Source organism: Pseudopipra pipra, chromosome 2 (assembly GCF_036250125.1).
Source record: "Pseudopipra pipra isolate bDixPip1 chromosome 2, bDixPip1.hap1, whole genome shotgun sequence".
Lineage (NCBI taxonomy): Eukaryota > Metazoa > Chordata > Aves > Passeriformes > Pipridae > Pseudopipra > Pseudopipra pipra.
This window is the reverse complement of record NC_087550.1, coordinates 15348368-15369295: the sequence shown is the minus strand read 5'-3', so window position 1 is coordinate 15369295 and position 20928 is coordinate 15348368. Positions and strand designations below refer to the sequence as shown.

The following is a 20928-nucleotide window of genomic DNA, read 5'->3' as shown; positions in this document are numbered from 1 at the left end:
GGCTGTTCAGGGATGTCTGGGGGATTTGGGAGCGGGTGGGTGAAGAGGAGACTGGCTGTGAAATTCCCAGTTCTCCTGTCCTTGATGGATCAAAGGTGACTGTTGACAGCAGAGCTGAGCACTCCGCACTCAGGTGGGCTGGCCATGGGGAGCCTGCATCTTTCAGATGGAACAGTTTGTTACTTTTGGAGAGGGAGGGGGGCAGGGAAAGACAGACACTATTCCCTCTCCACCCTGGTTTCTCAAACAAGAAAAATAAAGCAAGAGTGACCTCTAAACTTGCTGCCTAAAAGCATATCACAGGAATTGAAGAAATAGATGGATTTGTGGGTTGTTGCATAACAGAATTACTGCATGCAAATGCAACTCAAAAAATAGAGAAAGCCTGTGAATGGCAGTATTAAAAATCCAAGTTATACTGCAGAATTGGAAACACAGGGAGCACAGTGTCAGTCTAGCCCAGTGATCTTTCTGCCTGGCATCCTGTTCTCTGCCCTCAGGAGTCAACAGCTTGCTGGAAGGCTCAGGGCTCCCAGCTATGGAGCTCGTGAGCAAAAGTAATATATAACCCTTGAAGTTGGGTATTTCACAAAAATGTGTAATTGTTGTTTAAAAAAGGTACTTGATGGAAGATACAGTGTTGATTGAAAATGCAGTTTTGAGAGTTGGGACATGGACAAGGAGATTTAGAGGGGGCACAGATATGAAAGTGGATCAGATTTGGGGTTAGCAATTCATCTGAACAATCCGATGCATGTGCCACACAGAGAACCATTTCTTCTCTTAAATAGCAAGTAAAAGATGATATAAAGAGGAGATAGCTCTGAAAGGAACCATTTTCTGGTGGTTCTATGGGAAAGGTACTGTTACAACCTGCCACAATGGAAGAACAGCTGCAAAAGTAAGCTGAGCAGCCTATGTTTGTCCCAGTCAAGGAAGAACATACCTTTAATCTTTCTCAAGAGTATCGGGGAACAATTTACCAAAGGTCATAGTCTGTCCTCATTAAGATGAGATATTCCCAGTATTGCAGAGTAGGTTTAGACATCAGTACTTCTCCTTTGCTTTTTTATTAAAAGCTTAGATAGAGTAAGTTAGGGTTTCTTGAGAGAATACACTTTTCATTATCCTAAAATCTTTTTTGATGCTAAAAGTGAATTGCTGTTTTTCCTGGAGGTCACTATTCACAGGAACCCACAGGAAAATGTTCATACCTAATATTTAAGGGTAGAGTTTTAGGCACCTTCTGATTTTAAATTTTTGACAATGTAAAATTCACTTTTGCCTTTGCATTTAAGAGCTGTCAAACCAAGCAGACTTTCTCAACTCTATTTTCATACAGGTTTACCAAGATAGCTAGGATACAGTAGGTTTTGAATACACAAACATGTATGGAGCTCATAGACAGCAGAGGTAAAATACCTAATTATGATTTAGAGCCTGTTTTCAGGCACTCTGATTTTATGGAGTTTTGTATTACTGTAATGTCCAGAGAAGCAAGAAAATAATTTGTGAAGTCGTAGGTATTCAGTGGAGAAATCCTGACTGAGCTGTCTTTGTGCCCATCTTCCAAGAAATCAAGAAAGGTCAAATTTTGTTAGATAGAAATAAAACCAGTGCAGCTTTTTAGTGAGCTTTTTCTTTTCTTTTGAGATCCATTTGATATTGATGTGTATTCTGAAGGGGGGGGGGAATCCTGATAACGAGGGACTAGTGGAGATATGCAAACTACATCCCCTTTTTTGTTTGTGGAGTTGCATGCTTCCCAAACCAGACAACAAAAACCAAAGCTGGTACTGCTGAGTTTGGTCAGCTGATTTTGAAGTCCTGCAGCAAAAAGATCAGTTGCAGAGTTGTTCTTGGTGCTTTATCTTCTGCATATTACTCTGTTCAAAAAGTGAACCAGAGGATGCTTTCTGCCTGAACACAGAGGGAAGGGTGCAAAGTACACTGGATGGCCCTGAGGTGGGGGGGGGAAACATGGATTGTGCTGTGAATTAAGCAGGAATCTGACCCTGGTTGTTCCCTCCTGTGACAGGTGGATGCTGCAGTGACACCCGAGGAACGCCACCTTTCCAAGATGCAGCAAAATGGCTACGAAAATCCCACCTACAAGTTCTTTGAACAGATGCAGAACTAGGACACCACAGCAGCCTCATGAGTTGGACAGCAGAATGATTGCTTCACTGCCCATCGGTGTTCAGTTATAGAGTAATGTGGAAAGAAAGAAAAACACTCTGTTTTATTATTTACTCATTCTCGCCTTTTGACAGCTGTGCTGTAACACAAGTAGATGCCTGAACTTGAATTAATAAAATCAGTAATGTATTTTCTCTCTCTTTCTCTTTACATTTCAGTCTTTACACTACATTATTAATGAATGTTTTTTGTGTACTGTAAAGAGGTTAGCTGTATTTAACTAGTGCATGGATAGATTCTCTTTCCCAATTATTTATCATGTAGCTCCTTAGCCAGTTGTATATTATTCTTGTGATTTGTGACAAAAATTAAGTCCTAATTGAAATATGCTTTAAGAATTGATGGGGGATGCTTTCTGTGTCTGTGGGGTTTAGCTGCTTCTCTTTGCTGAGCATTTTTTTCTGATCACTATGCATTTTAAAGTAAAACAACATTTTTTAAAAAGTATTCCAGATGAGTTATTGAAATTCTTTTCCTCTGCAGCTGCATTTTATTGTACAGATTGTTGCTCCTGCTGTATTAGTGATGTAGAAATCATGGGAATACACATTCGTTTCTTTGTGCCTGTTTTATGTGCACACTTTAGGCATTGAAAGGTAAACTTTATTTTCTTTTCCATGTATCTTTTTGATCTTAAAAAAAAATAAAAATTAAAAAGAGTCCCTGTTAATTGTGAGCACTTCTGGGGGGAGAAGTGCCTGCTGGCCGAAAATTAACAGGGGTCCTCTGCAGGATGATTGTACAGAGCCATTGCTTATGAATTGACAGCTTTCTACACTGTGTTACATAAATAAATTAAGAAAAGAACGTGTGGGCAAGAGTTTTCTTTGGAGGAAGAAAACAAAGATCTCTGAAAGCCATTTAAACAGAATACATGGATGTTCACACTGAGAGGGGGTTGGGAAGGGATTTTCCCACAAGGATCGCGGCACTCACAGTCAGACCAGAGCAGAAGGCAGGCGGCAGCAAGACAGGGTGGGAAGAGGGGGTGCTGACTTTGGCACAGCTTCTCCTCTAGGATGTTGTCTCTTTTATTTTTTTTCCCTTTTCCTTTCTTTCAGTTTGTATAATAGTGTTTTAATGTAAATAAATACATTCCTGGAGGAGCCCTGTTGTAGTGGTGTGTTTCTGCGCCAACCAGCCACCCTCGCTCTCACAGGGGAGCGTGGCACAGATGACTAACCAGCCTCCTGCCTCCCCATCCATCCCTAGGAGCCATTTGCCAGCAAGCCCTCCCTCACCACTGCTGCTCCGATGGCTTTCTGGCAAGATCCATGCCCTGCAATGTGCTCCATTGGTGATGGCCAGCGGGAGCCTCCCAGGCTGCGAGACCATCCAGCCTGGTGCTGCTGCCTCCCAGCAGGTGCCCAGGAATTTTCTCCCAAAAGCTGCAGGGAGAGGGCAAAGCCATGGGGGAGCTGTGGTGCGTAAACCCCAGCCCAGCACCTTCTGCCCACTGTCCAGCTGAGAGCTTCCTTCAGCTCCTGGCCCTCCGGGAGCGCACCTGCAGCACAGGGAGAACACATAACCCACTCCACAGGGCTCATCTACCCAGAGAGGTGAGACCACAGGGGGCCAGTGGGTCTGATCCTCAGGGTGACCTCTGGACCCAGCTCACAAAAAAGACTCCTCAGGTTGAGCTTGGAGATCAGTTGTTGGAGCTACAAGCTGAGTTGTGGAATAAAACTTGAGGTGCGCATTGTGTGAAAAAGGAAGCAAATTACTGTTTCTCTACAGCAAATAGGTTATATTTGAGGGAATAGGTTACATTTGAAGGAAGAGCAAGGAGTAGAAGAGACAGTATGATCTCTCCAGGGAAAGCTTCTTAATTTGGTTTTTCTGCAGGCCATGGCAGCCTTTTCTCCAGCATCACCTGCAGCTTTTGTCTCTGCAGTGAGGTGAGGTGTGGCTGCAGTGGAGCTGCACAGCTCAGTTGAGTGGCTGAGCTGCTCCAGACCTCAGCTAGGAGAAAACAGGGAGTTTCCAGCACTGTTGAACTCACTAGCCCTTCCCCATCCATGATCTTCCACAAAACCTTACCTTTTCAGCCAATTCACCTGCTGGCCTGGGACACAGCTGTGCTGGCCAACTGGCCAGGAGGGGTGTTCAGTCACTGAGGGGACAGCCAGGGCAGGGAGTTTCACAACCATCTGCAAAGATTCAGGATGATGAGGAGGCACCTGCTACTATGAACCAGTAGTGGGAAAAACTGCAGAGCTTCCTATTGCCTGTTACCAACTAGACGTTTATTCCCTTTGCTCTTCCATCCCTGCTGCATCAAAGGAATTCATCTCAAAGGATCAGAGCCCTGGAAACAGTTGGTTTTATTTGCAGGCCCTGGAGTATCCGTGCATTATGAAGAACTTACAAAATATCCACAGGGGACTTAGCATCTCCGGTTTTAAAACTGAACTGTTGGGCCAGAATGAAGTGTGATGGTGAGCAGAGGCCTTCAGGCTCCAAATTGCTCAAAAAAACTAATTAAACATTTTTCTTTTACTGATATTTAGGGTTAGGTTTGTGTCTGTTTGTGTAGGTGTTGTTATATAGGTCATGTATGTCCCCTAGAAAGGAATACATAAGACTTTCTTCTGTGTGCATGTTCAGTATCATAGAATAAGATCCCACTTCGGAGGGAAGGCAGGATGTAATTCAATTTAGCTCTGTCTCATTAAAGAAGCATTATCAAAATTCCTTTTAGGAGAAACTGGAGTAATCCATGAGATACAGAGGGCCACTGGCCTTTAGAGCAAATCCATTTATAATACCATAATCCCATGCAATCCCAGTTATAGAAAAATGCAATTGCTCTGAGCAGTAATTCCCAGACAGTCAAGCCTCCCGGTGTGGGTTTATGTGTCCAGTGAAACCCTGTCTTGCGTCTTGTGCATGAACTGTTAATAAATCACTCAGTTTTATGCACTGATTAAGTGATCAGGTTTTATGATTCCCTCCACACAGATACTCTCCTGAAAGAAAGGCAATAAATGCACACCATGACGTGCTTGGAAAGCACAAGGCATGAACAAAGTTCCTGAAACTTCAGGAGGAACACTCCCACAGCTGCTGCAATCCTGAAAGCTGACGAGCAATTCATCACAGTTCCCAGGTAATAGCGACAGGGTCCTGCCCGTCTCCAGCCATGCAAGCTCCTTATTGTGGAAAGATTATATTAGGCATGAATAAAAACAGTTTGATGGGCTCATAAAGTAGAAAAGCTGACAGAGGACAGTAGCTCAGTGCCTCACTTCCAACTGTGGGATTGATTGGGCATCACCCACTTCAGCAATAAACTGAGCAGAGCCACTGCACGCATCTATGGGCTGGAAACAAAATTCCACTCCCCAGCCATGAGGAAATTACTCTTGGAGGGATGGGGGAATAAATAAAAATATCTCTGGCTGTTGAGCTGATACATTTAATGGGAAAAGTCTTTGAGGCTATGCCATTTAAACAGAATGGGGTTAGAGAGTGTTTACACTGCAGGTCCATCAGCAGAGCTGGTGGGGGCGGTGCTGGGCAGGGATGGGGGCCAGCCCCAGCCTTTTTAGCCTCTCACACACCTGCTGGGATTTGATGATGCTGGTGGTGCAGCTCTTGGTTGGTTTGCACTGGCTTGCTCAGATTAGTGGGTACCAGATGCAAGGTGAAACTTCAGAACATTGTCAGACGTAAACTGGTGAAACCACCGTAAAAAACAGGTGTGTGCGTGCCATGCTCTGTTTTCAGCACCTGCCTCTTGTTAAATTTGGCTCTCCAAATCAAAATGAAGAACCAAAATGTCAGGATATGGTTTTAGGTATGATTATGGTGGTGCTGGGGTGATGGTTGGATTAGATGATCTTGAAGGTGTCTTCCAGCTTTGATGATGCTGTGATTCTCCAGCCACCCTTGGTGTAGGAAAAGCAAATGGAGGCCTGGTGTTGCCCTTGCAGAGAACAGCTCACAGCAGCTGTATTTTCCATTAGGTCTGTCATGATCCTTGCACAGCTCCAAAGGCTCCTTCCTCATTATATCTGCACTTACCAAAGCAATTTTGGGGCCTTCACTGTGCAGCCAAATGGCTCATTTTTATTGTTTAAGCCTAATGGATTTTGTGGGTGGTGGGTAAGCTGCTGTTAAAATGCCTCCAGGCAATGAGATTGAAAATATCCTAATGACATATGAGAACAGGTTACAAATAACACTGTGTGCAGTGTCCTGGTTGTGTTTCTCTGCAATTTTTCCACCACTTGGAAATAAGGGGCTTGATTAGGTCAGGCCAGGATGGCTCTTCTTTCTCATTGCTTCCCAGTAATTCTCTCTTCCACCTCCTTCCTAGAAAAAGCAAGCATTAAATCTTCCCTGCAACTTTCTGCAGTCCTGGGAAGTTTATTTGGCTGACTATACAGGAAAATCTTTTAAGGTTCCAAGTAGAAGTATTGGACATTATACAGAGGTAATGAAATATTCTGGGCTTAATGAGATTCTTAGTTAAAGCTGAATTTGGACACTGAATTAGAGAGTGAGTCTCCCTAACTAGTGCCTTCCATGTGGGGTCTGGACCATCTCTTCTATGAGGAGGGACTGTAGGAGCTGGGCCTGTTGAGTCTGGAGAAGAGAAGACTGGGAGGGGATCATAAAAATGTCTCCAAGGTGGATGCCAAGAGGGCGGTGCCAGACTCTTTTCAGTGGTGCCAAGCAACAGGACGAGGAGCAACGGCCATAAACTAAAAACAAAGAAGTTTTACCTCAACATGAGGAAGAATTTCTTTGCACTGAGGGTGGCAGAGCACTGGAACAGGCTGTCCAGGGAGATCGTGGATCCTCTATCTCTGGAGACATTCCAAACCCACCTGGATGTGTTCCTGTGTCATCTGCTCTAGCTGACACTGTCTGGGCAGAGGGGTTGGACTGGATGATCTCCAGAGGTCCCTTCCAACCCTAACTTTATGATTCCATGTTTGTTACCCAGTTTCTCTAAGGCAGATCACTGGAGAAAAGCATCCATATCAGTTTCAGATAGGACATGACCTGGATCAAAGGGTAGGCATTGGTCTTTTTGAGTGCTGCTAATTAATAAATAAGTGAAAGAGAGAGAGAGGAAAAAAACTAGCTGGCACCTGGCAGACACTCCTCAGCAGGCGCTGACCGGCACCTGCAGGAAGCAGATCCTTGAAATATCTGTGACACTGCTGCTGGTCCAAAACAGGATGTGGTAATTATGGCTATTTTGAGTCCCTGAGCACCACACCAAGTCCATTTATCTATGTCCAAGCCCTACTTCGGGCTACAGCTCTGAGTGCATTTCAAGCACAGGATCATTTTTCCATTTAATTAGACTGGGGAAAAAAACCAAAAAAAATCCCATTTACCCCATATGCTGCTCCTGTAAAAAGGGTTTATGGAAAAAGCTCTGCACCCCTCCAGCCCCTTGCACCCAGATGGGAGCAAACCCAAGCTATGGCCAGCAGCAGTCCCTGCCAGGCTGGCAGGAGGGACCTGAGCTCTGGCATCTTAATTTGATTTTTTAGAGCCCCTTGGGAAGGAAAAAAGCAAATCTAGAACAAATAAACACCGCGGAAGTGGGGTTTATTTTCCTTTTAACAGCCTTATCTCTCAACCTGCTTTGTAAGAAGAGCACGGTCTATTTTCACAATTTTTTTGTGTGAAGCAGGTGGTTGGCATGTGGGGAGGGGTGGAGGCCATGCCCCCATGGACTGTGCTGGCCAGCAGGCCATGGACACTTGTCACTGCATTACAATGACACCTAGCTGGGATGAAATTGCAGGCCCAGGACACTCATCTGGGGCTGCCTGGAGGGAGCATTCCAAGCCCTGCATCTGGCCCTGCTGTGTGGCTGTGCCTGCCCATGCCTACCATGTCGAAGTCGATGATCCTTCACCGAGCATTTACTGGCCCGAGCGTCTGGAATGTTCAGGCTACTAAGGGATGCACCAACATTTTATGTTTATTTAGGATCCAGCCCAATCCTGACTAGTTTGATGCTACAGCATCACGTCAGCATCAGTGAGGACTGGAATCCTACTCCACGCCTCACACACATGCTGCCCAGTGATCACCTGGGGGTTCTGGGCTTACTGACACTGTAAGGGCTGGATGTGGGGAGCTGAACCACAGCCAGACTGGATTTAGCACCTGGGGAGTCAGGATGAAGCCCCTGGTCTGCTGCCAGGACAGTCTTGACACAGTGCTACAAAAGATGATCGTCACCTGCCTCGCAGGTACAATCATTAGAAATGCCTTATTTGCAGCAGCATAAAGTCTCCCCAGAGGTGACATAAACAATGAGCTACAAAAGACTGAACTGCAATTAGCCCAGTATTTTTTTAAAATATCATTTGTACCCATTACCTATACTGAGTGTTTTAGTCCAGTTTGTCTTTTGTTTCTCTGGCACAGAAAATCTGCATTGCTGAGGCACTTAGCTGGTTCTGACAATAGGATTGCTAGAAAATCTGCTGTGAAAGTCTGTGGACTGCCAAAATTCAGTAGCTGCAAGAGTATTGTAGTCAACAGCCTGCATTTTGCAAAGCCTAAGTTTTGCATGGTTGATATAAAAAAAACGAATATAAAAACTAGATATAGAGAATAAAATTCCCTATTCAATGCCCCAGGATAGGTGTTATCCTTAAAAGCCCCCATAAATGAAGGGGAAGTCAGTAGGAGCAAGCCAGTGACAGCAAAGAAAAGCTGCTTTCCCTCAAGACAGGCTGGCCAATCCTTTCTCTGCTGCTTGCCCAGGACAGCCCTAACATCACAGTTCTGGCCTGGTCCAGAGAAGGTATCAGGACATCCTGATACCTTGGTGTTGACGCATACTAAGTTGTCATGTGCCCACATAGAGTGGAGCAACTCAGCCTATTCTGAGAGAAGGAAACGCCTGGAGCCACAGAAGGGTTTTATCCATGATTCAAATCCCATTTATGATCAGTATTTTACCCAGAAACAGCCACATCCCTGCTGTAACCCTTTCCAATGCATAGTCAGCGCTCTAAGCTGGGACCAGAGGACACCTTCCAAAGGGTGTAGTACACACCAGTGGAGGCTCAAAGGAGAGAGAGAAAATTCTGATTGGCACGGAGTAGTACTGGCATGACCAAAGCTCTCCTAAACCAATCCAGAGAATAAGAAATACAGAGTAGGAGAAACACATAAATGAGTATATAGTGTCAGAGCAAAGGTCCACCTAAGCCCAGCATCCTGCTTCCCATGGTGACCAAAAAGGGAAGGCTGGGGAAGGGTACAGGAGATTCCTAGATATCCACTGTGTTCCACCCCAGATATCTCACTTTGTCCAGATGTCTCACTTCAGGAAGGACATTGAGGTGCTGGAGCGTGTCCAGAGAAGGGCAACAGACCTGGGGAAGGGTCTGGAGCACAAGTCCTACAAGGAGCAGCTGAGGGAACTGGGGGTGTTTAGTCTGGAGTAAAGAAGGCTTGAGGGGAGACCTTATCACACTCTACAACTACTTGAAAGGAGGTTGTAGTGAGGTGGGGTTGGTGTCTTCTCCCAAGCCGGAAGAGACAGGACAACAGGAATTTGCCTCAAGTTGTGCCACAGGACATTTAGGAAAAATTTCTTCACTGGAAAGGTTGTCAAGCCCTGGCACAGGCTGCCCAGGGCAGTGGTGGAGTCACCATCCCTGGAGGGATTTAAAAGGCGTAGATGTGGCACTCGGGGACCTGGTTGGCCTTGGCAGTGCTGGAGGAACAGTTGGACTCAATGATCTTAGAGGTCTTTTCCAACCTAAACAATTCTATGATGCTGTGATTCTGTGACTGAGTGTGTGGTAGATGGTACAAACCTTGGAGAACATTTAACATCCACCACCCCTGGTCCAGATAGGCCCATCTAGAGCGTGGCAGTGCAAGGTGAGACTTTGATGGGATGTAGGCATTTAGGCCCTCTACGTAATAAAAATGCCACAGCAGAGTTTGTCTAGCCAAGATAACTGCTACTGCCTTTGGCCTGTATTGACAATTTAATGCAGAATCACTTCTGTGACAGAGAATCATTACAGTAAAACACAATGCTTTTAGGGGAGTGACATGTCTGAGAATCAACACTAAATTGTCTGAAAGTATATCAGTCCCACCAAAGGACTGAATCATCATTCTGAGCATTACTTTGATCAAATAATATAATGCTTAAACATAATGATTAAACAACATAATGCAAATAAGAATGATAATTTTGCAGATTCCTCCCACCTTCTCTAGGCTTCTGGCAATACTAAAGAATCAGGATTTGGCACGGTTCTACTTGAATTTGCTACTGACCTTGTGGTTAAGCTAAACAATATAAATGCAGATTGAAAGTGGCTTCAGCTTTCAAATCTGAACTACAGACAGAAAAGTAATTTCAGTACGGTGACAGTAAGTGGCATTTTGGACTTCTCTCTGTAAAACCACGTTAAAAAAGCAGCACTTAGAAATCTATGGGATGGCTGACTGTCACAGTTACAATAGACCAGCCTCTATGCACCTCAGATCCTGGTCGAGGGAATGGGCTCAAGTTCAGTGAGTTTCCACACCCCACTCACCCATATTGCCACCCCAAGGTAAACTCCATCAGACTGTAAGTCCCTCCTGCCTTTGCACCAAAACCACGTGAATCCCATCCTGGGAAGATGCCTGTGATTTCACACGACTCTTCCTGGGACAGAAGGAGTACAATGGTGTAATGAGACCAGGTGGTGCCCACCCTTCCTACCACTCTTCAGGGAGATGTGCCAAGGAAGCCAGTTTTCCTTCTCGTCTTTCCTGAATTGTGGGCTTAGCACCATGCCTGCCTACCAACTTGGGTCCATTCAGTGCACCATAACGAAGAGATACAGCTCTTCATGACTTCAGAGTAAGAAGAGTTAGTTAATCTCATCACAGTTTCTATTCTCCAATGACAAGCCCAGTGACAGGAACCTTCCTCAGCATGCAGGGCACAAGAAGGCTCAAGGCCTCAGCTGCAAAGGTGACAAACCTGCTTTTCCCATTTATTGCAGCACAGCAGCCTGCCTGCACAGAGGGATGGCAGTTCAGCATTTGGAGGGGGGGGTCTTCTGCTCAGCTTGTGCTATCTCATATCATAAAGTTAACTGAGTTTTGGAGGAAAAAAGAGCTTAATAAGGTTTCCGTAATGTAGTCATGAGAGTTCAGGGGTTTTTCATCCAGATGGGGGAAGTTGTGGAATTCTGTTTTAAAAATCAGTTTAATATAAAATAAACGAGGAGCAAAAACCTCAGCTGTATTTTATGAGCAGAAAAGTAAACCTTGCACAGTTTCTGGAAGGAGGAGACATACAAACCTAGTTTCTGGGAAGGATTTATTGCCCTACTTTAAGAGGAAGCAAAGACAGAGCTCTGAAGCCCTGAGGATACGGAATAAACACCCACATCCTCTGTTTTTCTTACTGGTTTGCTCTAAAGGGCTTTCCAATCATTAGCCTGACTGTAAGAACTCATCTGAGGCTTGGGAACCAAAGACATTAAAAAAAACCCCAAACCCACAGCTTTTATGTACAGCAGTCTTGTATTGATCTGCCTAAAGTCATGAGCCCTGGCATATGGCTTTGTGTGAGAGCTGTAACAAGGTTAGCTGAAAGAAGAAGCATTCTGCAGCATTCACAGTCCTGTGCATTCAAAACATGTGCTTGAGCAATGCAAGATCCTGAGACTTTAATATATTATGCATTCTTATCTGCCTTTCCATTTCAGGACCTTGAAGGTCTACTCACATCTCACTTCCAAGCACTCGGCTGCAGTCACATGGATACAGCTGCTTGTGATTCTGTGGTCAAAGCACCAGGGTGAGATTATCCAGTCCATCATCAGCCCAGATGAAATCCCTGAAGCTGCTGAGGCTGACATGGAGCAAAAGATCATATTGCCCTTTTCTCATTGTAAAATGGCCCTTAAAAAAACCCAAACCACTTCCATAGCATGCTTGTGAAAGAAAGAAATTCTGTGTCAGAAATCTTATCAAGTTAGCATACCTAAAATACATACTTGTTCAAAATGCAATGCTGTGTGCAGGCAAGACACCAAGAGTCAGGGTTTCAGACTCAGAAATGATCATAAAGATTCACTTTTCCCCCAGAAAACTCCCTTTCTTAATCTGACATTAAGCAAAAACACAAACACGGGTAATACCTAATCAAACAATTTCATGCGTTGGCTGGGAAGGAAGATAAAAAATGCTACTATTATTTCTATTTTGAAATGCTTGGGAGTCCTTTGAGATCTGCAGCTCTACAGAGCTTTATAAAATACACAAGATTCTCATTAACATAGGCTTTTATATTAAAAGTTCAAATTTAACTACACCACTCAGGAAATGGTGCAAGTCAAAGGCCATAATAAAAGTAAGCCTCTATCTCACAGTCAGCCACGTTAAGAGTACACACTTGTTCTGGATCCCTTTCCCCCCATGGCGTGGGGAAGCCCAGTTCCAGTTCCATTTCCATCTGAGGAACCATTCCGACGTCTTGAAGGATAGGGAAAGGGAACTCCAGCATCAGGGGTTTCTTCAGGCCCTGAGCCTGGAGGGCAGAGGTGCTCTCCCCTTCTCTCCCCACTCACATGGCTCCATGGCCGGCACGAAGACAGCACACCGGGCGTGGAGAGGAGGCAAGAGAGAGTTTATTGTTGGGGATGTTACATTTATAGGGTTTAGGAGGATTCACAGAGTAACCAATTAGAAGTCTCAAGGGGCTTACGGGAACACCCAATCACAGGAAGGGGTTAACAAGGTCCAATGAGAACATCTTAGGACACCTTCCCAGGACATTCCTGCATGGGAGATAACAGTTGTCATGGGGGGTGTTGGGAAGAAGAAGCTCTCTTTGCAAAGAAACCACAAAAAGCCATTTTGAAACATGTTTAAACAACAGTTTTCTCATATAATGCAGATTTACTGCCACAACTTGTAGATGCATCTCTCTCTAAAATGATAGTAAACACCAAATACGTGCACAGTGTAGGTAAGTCAGTGTTTGCTGAATGGCATTTTAAATGGCTCCATATGCTTTTGACTAAACTACTTCATAATGTACACAGTAAAGTCTTCAACATTTTGCTAGTGCGTAATGTTTCTTTCAGTTTTATGGTGCAGCAGACTATTACACAACTCAAAAATAAACCCTGGCTCCATTAACACGAACCCATGGATTTGTTTATAAGTCTGCTCTGATTATTTTCTTCCAACCTGGCTACAGACCACATCAACTGTAAACTCTTTGAAAGTGATATTTTTTATTCTGTTTTGATGGCACTTAGGAAGGAAACTGGTCAAAAATCAGAGCTTCTTCAACAGTAAATAATTAGACGTCAATCAGCACAGATAGCCTTTTCTTATCTGAGTGCAAAGGTCTTCTCTAATTTAAAATCAGGCAAGGTGTTTTCTCTGTAAGCATATAACATTTTTCATTTTGTTTTGCTTCCATCTTAGGAGCATCCAGCTCAGGACTTCATGAAAGTGGGGAGTGCACAGGTCTCAATATTGAAAAAAGAAAAGCAAGTTCTTTCAGGGGTGAATTAGACAGAGCTGTTCAGGCAACTGGAAAAGAGAGCAGGGGAACCATGAAATATAAAAGCTGTTCTGCAGGGAATGAAGGCTGAGATGCATTGGAAACTTCATTCTGCTGCTGCTTTTGATGAAGAGAAAGCTGGTGTGACATCTGGCTCAGACTACCTTAGCAATTAATGCAGAGTAATAAGTGTGGATCTGCTGATCAAAGCAATTGGTCCTGAGGCATCTCACGTCCCCATTACGACCTAAATTCAAGGTGTTTATTTCAGCATATCTATAATCCAGCCTTCAGGGCTAAACAATTCAACTGCACGTACAGTCTGGCACTTTCACGAGCCAAGTGACCCCATCAAACCCTGTCTCACTCACACACCACCCCTTATAGAAAGTACTGCAGTGTCCTTTTGTCTGTTTTCTGTCACTGTGTCACTGCCCACTTCAGTTTGTACGCACATCATCTCCATTTTAAGGCTTCATGCCAGAAAAATCTCTACTTCTGTCTTTTCTGGTGTTGCTCCTGAGTGGCACCACAAAGCCAGCTTCTCCATCCACCTCCCTGCTCCTCTTTGGAGAGTGAGATCTCCAAGGGGCTGTGGGCCAAGGGAGGGAGATTAATCCTGAATGCAGTACCTGATGTCTGTTGTCCTGGGCTGTTTTTTCCCAAAGGATGAGGATGGCATGATTTCCTCCTGGGTGGCCACCATGCCTTGCCTGAGTGTGACCACGGCCCTGGGGACACAAGCGGCTACGCCACCCTGGCAAAGCTTCTGGATGTGAGTGGCCACAGCCCCGGTCATCAGCTGTGAGTAGACTCTGGTGTTCCATGTCACCTTTTAGGAGCTTATCCCTGGGATCAGTAGTAAAGCTATTGCCCTGAGGCAACTCACCATGCCAGTCCTGCCAGTCAACCATCACCCAGTTTAGGGTGGGCCAGACTGCCAGGGAAAGGTAGTGCCCAGAGTTTGTCAGACAATTCTCCAGGCTCTCTTTTGTGGGAGCTGCTGGCAGTGCTCACCTTCCCATCCTGAGCTTAGCTCAGGGAGATTCTGACTGCACTGACCACCAAGACTGCCTGGTCATATACGGGCCATCGTGGACCCTCACAATTATAGTCATGGACATCCCTGCAGAAGGACTCCTGTCACCCATGGTGTCTGCTCCCAGCCTTGGATTCCATAGCTCTGTTAGTATCGTTCTTTCCAAACCCTCACCATGTTTGTGGTGGAAGTCAAATGGATGTTTCCAGCTGGAAGGGGAGCCCTGTGTCACTGACAGAGTGCCAGTCCTCCCATAGAGTCCAGCCCAGGGAGCTCATGGCTGTCACCAACACACTGAGGGCCACAAACACACTGATCACCCGGAGGGGATGGCATCGTTAATCACTGATGCTTTTGTCACTGTAGTAAATATACTGTCAGTACAAAAGCATCAGAATGCTTGTCTGTGTCATCTTCCTCCACTCTGTTTCCTCAGAGGAGGACTTTCTACACTCTCCTCTAAGATTTGCCTGCTCCACTCTCTCACTCCTGAGTAACACTCAATCTACAAGCATGGAGCAACAAGGGTTACTTGGATCACACCTTCCTTGGCCCTTGGTGGTTTAGGCTTTTACATCTGTGTCAGGCACTGGTGCACTTCTGAAACAGACCTGGCAGGTTCGTGTCCTCTGAAAGGGATCTTTCTTACACCAAAATCCCTCTGAGAAACAAACACGTCAGCAGGGGACAGGGAGGCTCTCAGGTGGGTTGTTTCAAACCCCCATACAGCAGTTCCTAACCAAACCATTAGAGTCACTCTTTTACAGGTGTGAGACATAGTCAGTCTTTCCTGTCTTCCTCTCCTCTCCCTTTCCACCCCTAATGCCCACTCAGTAAGAAATGTTAGCACAACCCTCAAAATGCCAAGTGATTTTTCAGTTGTTCCCTTCTTGAATCTGGAACAAGCTAAAAGTGGTTGAACCTAAGTCAGCTCAGCAGGAACACAGGTCTGCTTTTGTGTTACAAACAATTACAGGTTTGTTTTTTACCCTTTGTGCTGCCCTGAGTTTGCTCATGGCAACTACATTCCCCATGTAACAAGAGTACAGGACCAGCCTTTGAATTCAGGAGACATAACACCAAAAAGCAGAAGTTGCATTAGGTCTTATCACTATCCTGGTTATCTGAATTCAGGACATGCAGTTTGTCAATGCTTTTATGCTTTTACACTATGCATTACAGTCATCTCAAATGAATCATCTCAACCCCAAATTTATTCATTTGGTTACAGGACTTGCATTGCTACATGATAGAGATTTAAAATGAGTCAAGTTGCAGTGGAGCAACAAAGGATGCAGTTGAAAGGATCACTAGCTCTACAACAAGGACTCTGGTCAAAACTGGGAGCCAGAGTACCAAACTAGAGCACATAGCTAGCAAATATTGGAGACTTTGTAAGTTAGAAGAGTCAAGTTCAAGGGTAAAAAAAAGCAGGAATTTATACAGGCACCAGTTTAAAGCTTTTGCTCAAGATACTTGGACAGTGAGGACGTTTTTAAAGCTTTTGATGGCTGCCTCAGAAAGCTTCTTCAATGAACAATTAACATTTATTGGTGCAAAGCTGCAGTGTTTGCCTCTTTTCTATTCTAACTGTAAGACAACATCTTCACCTCTATGCCTACAAGTGATTAATTAGACAGCTGGTGTGTGGATGCTGCTTAGCACACCGGAGGAAAACTGGCAGCACACAAGGTTTGGGTGTGAGTTAGGACACCAGCCATCCTACGCTCTCTCTGTGGGCAAGGAGACAGAGCTTCTGGGCTGAGTCGGGGAAGGCAGACTCAGATGTGTGTGTCCCTCAGTCATGGCTGCGTGCCACAGAGGAGAGTAGATCCAAGCCTTCCCCAGGCAGACACAGTCTCTGTGCTACCCATCTGCAGGCACAGTGCACCACAGGCTCTGGGTCACTCTGAGTAACTCCGTTGTAACTAAATAGGAGCTGAATTTTAGAAATGTAGTACTGACAGGATAGGTGCAAGGTGGTGTAAAGGCATAAAACGTTAAGACCAGAGGAAGGGGCAATCAAAATAAAAACTAAGGGTTCAAGCTGACTGTCAGCGTACTGCTGGAAGTGCCAGGAAAGGTCTTTCTCCTTCCCAGGGAACCCTGACTGTAGCTTGTAGAGAGAGACAGAAGGAGAAAAGAACACATTGAGGTTGACTTGCAGTTCCCGAGACGTCCCAGCTAACTGATGCTCCACAACAATTTTGCCTTGTACTACAAGGCAAAAAGAGATTTTGCCTGCTGGTACCTATCTCAAATGAGCCACAAGTGAGCCCTTCACCCAGCAGTGTGATGCACAGCTGGGGAGAGAGAGGGATGGGGAGAAATTCTAGTTTTGTTTGAGCAGATCAAAACACAGCAGGAAAACAAAGTTTGTCTAAAAATCCACATTCTGCTGCCCCATTCATTAGAGGAAGGGTTTCAGACTAATGCTCTGTAACTCAACATTAATATGGAACTGAACCAGAAATAGTCACACATGTCAACTTATGGAAACCTCAGACAAAAAAATAAATGTAATATGCACAGCTTAAGATATCAGCATTTCAGATCCTATTTTTAACCTCCTACAAATGCACTTACACATCCCACACGTTAGCTACATATTCTCTTTCCTAACACTAATAGGCCAACAATTTTCCCCATCGTATGGAATATAAAGAACCCATCAACCACTTGGAAAAAAGCAAAGAGAGGATCATTTGGAGAGGCCTCAGGGTGGGGGGTTGTGACCCCAGGTTTACAAAATCGTGATGCTGAATGCAGAACAGTTATCCAGCACTTTGTGCACAGCCAGAGTTTGAGGGCACCTGCTGAACCTGCCAGGCCATCAGTCCCTGGGAAAAGTAAGTGCATCTGTACACAGCAGGTGGTCAGTGCACTCACTGCCTCAGGAGCCCGGGGGGACAGGCGGGACCATCAGGTCCAAAAAGGGACTAGAAGAATTCATCAACAGGTCCATAAATAAATACCAAAGGGACTAGGCAAGGATGTAGCCTCAAACAGCCCAAATACAGCACTAGGGAACATGGGGTGGACAAGGAGGAAGGACTGCTGCTGGTAACTGGGCTCATGTGCTCACCCTAAATGGCATCTCCCGCTGGCACCATCAGAGTTGAGATGCTGGTTGGCAGAGATGGCCCATTAATCTGATTCAGGAGGGCATTTGTAATGTTACAAACAACCTTAGGGTGGGGGAGGGGAAGGAAAAAAAACCCCACCGATCTCTGTGACTGCAGAAAGTGAGAAAGGCAAAGAGAGCACTTACACTCCTGGGAGCTTGGCAGTGCTGGCCACCCCAGGAGCTGCCTAATTACAGCATTAAGCCCATTCCCCCTGGAGCACTCTGCAGTCAGCCAGCACTGGAAAGCACTGGGGAGGTATAATCATATGGGCTGGCAGCAGAGGTCATTGGTGTGGTCATTTTGTTGCTCTCATGTCCTGCTCTATGTGCATTAGAAAATTAATACGAAAATTTAAATTATGGCAGTTCTGGAGCAGGAATGGGTACTGAAAGAGAGGAGTAACACAACAGTGCTGACATGGAATAAACTCTGAGCAGGGGAAGGTTAAGAGTGTGTCTGGTTGATGTTCCCTTCACTGATCAGATTTAAATGCAGCAGTGTGGGAGCCATGGAAGAACAGGAGCAGCCATAGTTAACACTGCCACAGGAGTGCTGTGCCTCAGATATGGCTGAGCCAATGGTTTGCTTCTCCCCCAGGTGCAGATCCAAGTCCAGGACGAGTGAGCTGCCGTGGCCTGGGTCATCTGGCCACCACACAGTGGCAAAGAGAGATGATCTGTCAGTGCTGAGGTGGATGGATGCCAGGTAGTGAAATCTGGGGACCAGCTGCTGAACACCGCTGTTGCAGATGGCTTTTGTGATGCTACAGTTTAGACTAGAGATTAATAAACCTGTCTCCAAGTAGCCACTAGGAATGTGACAGGGCAGACCTTGTTTCTTTGCTTGCATCCCTCGTGTTGACCACTCAGCTATATGATGTGTCACTTCTGATTCACACCTGTGTTTGCATGTGTAGTTGCTCTCTCCCTACCAACAAGGGCCTTCTGACACTAAAAACCTTTGAATGTGGGCTTGCCTTTTTTACACAGTCTTTAAGGTACTGTGGCATTCAAATCCCAGTCAGAACCCCATGCTCTAATAAGATTTGTAGTCAGCAGGACCAAGGCAACTTTACAAATAGAACATGAGAAAATACCTTGGTCTTTTTAATAACAGATCTCTCTGCTGGTGCTACCTAAGGGCAGAGAGATGCTACATCTGCAGTTACCAGGCAACTGCCAGGAGTTAAATTCTCCTTTGGGCTTTACCCCATGGACTTGTCAGGGAAGGGTTCCTGGCCCTGTGAGGAGATGAGGAGGCTGGAAGGCTTAGGGAAGGAAGAGCAGGCTCAGGAAGCCTGAAGATGGTGAATTCCTGACTAGACTCTCAGATTTCTCCCCCTTTCTTGTCTCCACAAGAAGACATTAGCTGGTCCATTGTTAAAGATGCTGGAGCTGTGGGCTCATTCACCACTGTGGTAGTCAGAGGTGGGCATTGAAACACGCAACAGGGTTTTTTTTCACCCCTACTGAAGTACATTATGACCAAGGTCATAATGCCTTAATGCCTCAACAAGGCCAAGTGTAAGGTCCTGCATCTGGGGAAGAATAACCCCAAGTACCAGTACAGGCTGGGGGCTGACTTACTAGAGAGCAGATCTGTGGAGAAGGACCTGGGAGTCCTGGTGGATGACAAGTTGCCCATAAGCCAGCAGTGTGCCCTTGCAGCCAGGAGGGCCAATGGTATCCTGGGATACATTGGGAAGAGTGTGGCCAGCAGGTCCAGGGAGGTGAACCTCCCCCTCTACTTGGCCCCAGTGAGGCACATGTGGAATGCTGTGTCCTCTTCTGGGCTCCTCTGTACAAGAAAGACGAGGAGCTATTGGAGAGGCTCCAGCAGAGGCCACAAAGATGATGAGGGGTCTGGAGCATCTCTCTCATGAGGAGGGACTGTGTGAACTGGGCCTGTTTAGTCTGGAGAAGACTGAGAGGGGATCTCATCAGGTCATGCAAATGTCTCAAATGTGGGTGCCAAGAGGATGGTACCAGACTCTTTTTGGTGGTTCCCAGTAATAGGACAAGGAGCAATGGCCATAAACTGGAGGACAAGAAATTCCACCTCAGCATAAGGAAGAACTCCTGAGGGTGTCAGATGACTGAAACAGGCTGCCCAGGGAGGTCATGGATTCTCCTTCTCTGGAAATATTCCAAACCCACCAGGACACGTTCCTGTGTCATCTGCTCCAGGCGACCCTGCCTTGGCAGAGGGGTTGGACTGAATGATCTCCAGAGGTCCCTTCCAACCCTAACAATTCTGTGATTCTGTGAGGTGCTACCACTGTTACTGATGGGCTCAGCCTTGGCCAGCAGTGGATCCATCTTGGAGCTGCCTGGCATTGTCTCTCTTGGACACTGGGGAAGCTTCTGACACCCTTTCAGAGAAACCACACCTGTAGCACCCCCGTTACCAAAACCTTGCCATGCAAACCCAATATAACCTGTCATCTGTAGGGGGGCTACCACAGTACCCTGAAGAAAATAGACCCCCTTTATGTGGTTTAGTTTCATTTTTTTCAAAAAAGGAAATGAGTAGCAACAAGATCAGGCTGTTGCCCCAGGAGCAGCGGGTAATTCTCTGAATAAAGCAAGGCAGGAGGTCAATGAAAATATGTTGGCTCAGTGCACGAGAGTTTTCACTGATCTCAGCGGTGGGATGACTCACAGTGAGATGGGGTTGGGACAGAGCTACAGAGTAAATAAATCTATTAGCCAAGCAGGGGGCACCTGAGAGTGGAGTTTTCACTCAACAGCTTAGGAGAGACAGTGTACTTTCAGGGATTGCATCAAAAAACAGAGACACCATAGGGAAACTGTCCCTGGCAGCTGCTATAACCAGAAGCCATGTGCCCTCTCCAGCAGGGAATTGTGGTTTATGGGCGGGGTGAAAAGGAACAGTGACCTTCCTGTCACTTAAAGGCCTGTCACGCTCTTTCCTGGCAAGTGGCCGTCAGAAGCACTGCCAAAATTATTGGCTCTCTAAAGAGCTGATATCTCCACAAAAAATCTGAAGGGAAGGGGAATGTAGTGGGTCGACCTTGG

General features: G+C 45.7%; 1 protein-coding gene across 4 annotated transcripts in view; it reads left to right on the top strand.

Annotated features, from left to right (window-relative positions):
- Positions 1 to 3305, top strand: part of APP (amyloid beta precursor protein) — a 204243-nt gene extending 200938 nt beyond the window's left edge. For all 4 annotated transcript variants that reach the window (XM_064644010.1, XM_064644008.1, XM_064644009.1 and 1 more), the window contains one exon: positions 2039 to 3305. In XM_064644010.1, coding sequence (XP_064500080.1) covers positions 2039 to 2140 — 102 coding nt within the window. In that variant the 3' untranslated portion in view covers positions 2141 to 3305. The remainder of the gene's footprint in view (positions 1 to 2038) is intronic.
- Positions 3306 to 20928: the final 17623 nt, after the last annotated feature.